The 4,884-nt window shown below is 36.6% G+C and overlaps 1 protein-coding gene across 1 annotated transcript; it reads left to right on the top strand.

Moving 5' to 3' along the window:
- The first annotated feature begins 309 nt into the window (after positions 1-309).
- On the top strand, positions 310-1,035 carry LOC145075495 (Cysteine/Histidine-rich C1 domain family protein). The gene has a single exon (XM_079021726.1). It carries the CDS (start codon positions 310-312, stop codon positions 1,033-1,035), a length of 726 nt encoding a protein of 241 aa, XP_078877852.1.
- The last annotated feature ends 3,849 nt before the right edge of the window (positions 1,036-4,884 follow it).

Consider the following 4,884-nt stretch of genomic DNA (forward strand, 5'->3'; position numbering starts at 1 on the left):
AAAAAAAAAAAATATATATATATATATATATATATATATATATATATATATATATATATATATATATATATATATATATATATATATTAATTTACTTATTATGCATGAAATTACAAATAAAAGTCCCCGTCACATTCCCCCAACATCCAAAAGTCAAAAGTCTCCAAGCATTTGCCGTTGACTTGTAATTTGTTATCCAAAGATTCTCTGGATACAGATGGATTATGACTTGGTCAACTTCCTCCTAATCTATTTATGCTTCAACCCACCTAGCTACATCACCGGTGGGATTCGATTGCATCGGAAAGCATGGACTACAAGCATTTCAGCCACCCCCACAACTTAATCATCCACCGTGTTTATGAATTAGGCCAACAAGTCAACTGCTCCGGCTGCGACTCCGCCTGTGACAACACTACAACCGCCGTCCACGCCTGTCACCAATGCAACTTCTTCCTCCATGACCACTGTGCCAACGCCGGCCGTTATGTAAAACACCCATCTCATCAACCCCACCCACTCATCCTCCTCCCTCACCCTACCTACGCCGGCGGCACCTTCATTTGTAACGCCTGTGGTCATCCCGGGAAATCCTTCTCCTACTGCTGCACCCTATGCGAGTTTGATCTTCACGTCGGCTGTGCTTTCTTGCCTGTCTCCGTAACTCACCAAGCCCACCAACATGAACTTAATCTTTTCTATGGCGTTCCGGTGGTTCCCCGGAGAGGAAGTAACACCGATCTTGAATATTGTAACATTTGTAGGAAGGTCTTGGAGGGTAGGCACTGGGCATACAGTTGTCAGAAGTGTGAGTTTAACCTGCACACTGCTTGTGCCACCACGGAGGTGGTGCCAGGGTTGTACCATGATGATTCGCCAGCCTATGGAGCGGCTGAGGGAAAGAGCACGGTGGCAGATGGTGGCGGAGGAGGTGGGAACGTAGTTGAGGTGGAATTGACCGAGGAGGATATTATCCAGTTGTATAGGTTGCAGATGCTTGCACAAAGCATGGCTTCATTGTCTACTACTGGATGAGTCTCATGTAATCCATTCTTTTCCATTTTGAATTTCTGTCTTTTATCTACATCAAAATCTTTGTAAAACAGAAAAGGTTCCATCGATTAAACAAATGATTTTACGTATGACGCCAACAAATTGCAACATGTCACGTTCATTTTGGGATATGGGCGACCAAAGTAAGACGAACAATTCGTAATCCTTTGCAACCTCATCATGAATTAAGGTTTGGGTTTTCAGTCGTTAATCCCTCACAAATACATGATATCATATTTGGGTTTTCTGTCGCTAATCCCTCGCAAAATCATGAATACATGCATTCAAATTTGGGTTTTTGTTCGCTAATGCCACGTAAATTTGGAGAGAAGACAGCTTAAACATATACCTAGTTGTAAAATGTTGTAGATTCTGTTGTTTTCTTTACTTTCAATGTTAAATGGTAACACCCAAGTGGTTGAGCTTTATTTTGTAAAAGTGTTTGAAGGGACAATATTTCCGTTAATGATAAACCTTGAACTTGATTGCATAATCTGGAAAAAAAAAATTTAATTTAGGTGTTACAATTCGGTATTAAAGTCGTATTTTGACCCTCATATTTTAACCAAATTGGTTCTGTCTAATCGTGTCTAAACTTAAACTGTGTGCAAAATTTGAGATTGGTAGACATCACATGACCACTACTAGAAGAAATTAGGTCCTAAAACAATAAGATTATAGAAGAAGTGCCTAATAAGTGGGAGTTTCTTGTGGGAAAAATACTTGAAATTACTTACTCTTGTCCTAATATTAAACTCTATATGAAAAATATAAGTATGACAAGAATGAAGAGGAGCTGGGAGTTTAACTAATTCCATGCCACTGTTTTTACTATAAAAAAATAAGTCGTTAAGTTGTAGCTAGATATATAGATCCCAAATGTTAAATATTCTTACAAACAAAACCCAAAAATAGTTAGATATGTTAAGCTTAAGCTACAGACCTTAATTCTATTTCATGATAAGTCAACTCCTTAAGCTTAATTTTGTAACCTTTCAAATAAACATTTTAACTAATTAAAATATCTCGACTTAAATAAAATTTGATTTATTTGCTAAATTTACACTTAAATGTCAAAACTTCTAACTCTAAACTTTAGATGTTACATCCTATGAACCTTTATACATGTCTAAATCACTATTGGAGTATGTTTATACTAAACGACGTGGAGTTAAACACAAGTATGCAAGAAAATGGCACTTTTTGTTAAAATACGACTAATTAATCAATTATGAGACAAAATGCTAAAAATACCGAAAATGACTAATATGCTTTTATGATGCATACTTTTAAATGAGTTTGAAATGTTGTTAGAATGACTATATTAACAGTCATAACATGATTATGGAATTTGAAGCAAATTGCTAAAATAAAGTAATAAACCTAAAAGAAGTAAGATCTTATTTGTAGAATATGAGACTTAAATATCATGTGGCATTTGATGACCTTTACGAAGTAACTAGTAATGTATTACAATAAAACTAAACGACATGAAAGGCACCTCGATAATATATAAAGTAATAATTGAAAGTAGGTTGCCTAGATGTGAATAATAAGCCTTTTATGGTAATTGTAGGCATATGGAAAAGAATGATCTAGACAATGAAACCTAAATGATGTAAAATTTTAATGGAAGCTTTAAGGTTGGACAGTATGGGCTCGGATAGTTCGGCGCACACCGGGCCGACACCTCGGCTTGTCGAGCTCGGCTCGGTATCTTGGTGAGTAAATGTCAAGTTCGACTATGTTGAGTGGACCAATGGGGTTGGCTAGCAATGGCTACTTCCATTTAATTTTTTTCCTTTATTTTTAACATCCTATAAATACTACAACCCTTAACCATTTTAACTCATCAAAATCAATTTACAACTCATATACACTCTCTTAAAATGTCGGCTTCGTCATCTTCATCGGGCGTGTATGATGTCTTGCTTGAAACAACCATAGAGATCATTTAAAAGGCGGAACAGATGATCGAACAACTACAACAAGAAAATATGGAGAATTCATGCCGGAGGAAGAGATGATACATACAAAGATTTCGTGAGGCGGCTAATGAACAACTCATGCAAGATTACTTTGTGGATGACGACACGTTTATAGGATATTATTTTCGTCGCCAGTTCCATATGCATAAATCTCTGTTTTTGCTTATCGTCAACGACGTCACGACACCGTGTCCATTTTTTCAACAACGCCAAGATGCTAGAGATACAGTTGGTTTTACTCCAATACAAAAACGCATTGCTGCAGTTCATTAATTAGTGTATGTCACTTGCCCCGATGCACTAGAGGAGAACCTTAGGATGTCTGGACATACTGCACGAACTAGCCTTCACAAATTTTGCAAGTATGTCATGAGATTATATGGTCCACGATATTTGCGTAAACTTACTTGTAGTGGCATCCAATAATTGTATGCTCATCACTCAAATGTGCACGACTTTCCTGGAATGTTGGGAAGCCTAGATTACCTCCACTAGGCATGGGGTTGTTGTCCATATGTAGATAAAGGGCAGTACACCCGAGACGATCATGGTTATCCAACCGTTATACTTGAAGCGGTGGCCTCACAGGATATGTGGGTATGACATGCATTATTTGGCTCAGCTGGCTCCATCAATGTCATTAATGTTCTTAACATGTCTCCATTACTTGGCGACATGTATAACAAGACTGCACCAACTCATCCTTTCAAGTAGCTGGAACATCGTATAGGAACGGGTATTATCTTGTGGATGGGATCTATCCGGAACGTGCTTGTTTTATGAAGTCATTGTCTTGTCTAAATGATTGCAAAAGGTTGAAGTTTAAGAGAGCTCAAGAGAAGGCGAGAAAGGATGTTAAACGAGCATTTGGAGCTTTGAAAAAACATTGGCATATTTTTAAATATCTCTCGCCTTATATGGAGGAGAAGAAAATGAGTGAGGTGATGTATACTTGTATCATATTGCATAATATAATTGTTGAATACGAAGGAAATGCAATATGTTAGTATAACGAAAACGAGATCGTTCTGCCGACACAAGCTTTTAAGGTTGGAAGCGCGGTGTACATGTCAAGGAGGGAAATAGTTCATGATGTTAAGACGCTACATGTTCTTCGTAGGGACTTGACGGAACATATTTAGAATGTCGACCACATCGACGTTAACACGAAACCGGTCGATGATTTGGAAGGTCAATTTTCTGATGAAGATGTCATTTAGGTCTATCTAGGTTTGTTGATTTTAGTTTCTATGGTTTTTATTTAATTCTATATTTTTTTGGTGTGTTTGTCGTATTTTTGAATTTCTATGTTTTTATTTTAAGTTTATTGAATTTTTAGTTTTTTAAAAAATGCTATGTTTGAAATATTTATTTTGAATATTAAAAAAGGTAGCATGACAAGTATGACAACCCGCGCCTGACAAATTAAATTTTTTGGCTAAAGTGTGACAAGTGTGACGTGGCGCCTACGTAGACCGTGGCAAGTGTGGCACCACACCTACTAGCCTAATATTATCATGTGTAATGTTGGTATTGAATATGTTTGATGCAAATTTGGATAGCATGGGAAGTGGATTAAAACTAGACTGCTACATAGTCTCCTACGCGAAAAGAGACATGTCATAAAACTATTATATATTCAGTTGCCTGAGTTTCATTATGAAATGATATATGTATATGATTTCAAAAGAATCTTGGGAAATGTTAATGACATATGAATTGTATCTATGACATATTAGCATCATGAATTACATATCATGATATGTGAATGGAATTATGAAATGAAATATATGAATAGTTGTGGTGTGTTAATGCATACATTGAATGTGAATTGCATATGTTA

Source organism: Lactuca serriola, chromosome 9 (assembly GCF_051521515.1).
Source record: "Lactuca serriola cultivar US96UC23 chromosome 9, Lser_US96UC23_V15, whole genome shotgun sequence".
Lineage (NCBI taxonomy): Eukaryota > Viridiplantae > Streptophyta > Magnoliopsida > Asterales > Asteraceae > Lactuca > Lactuca serriola.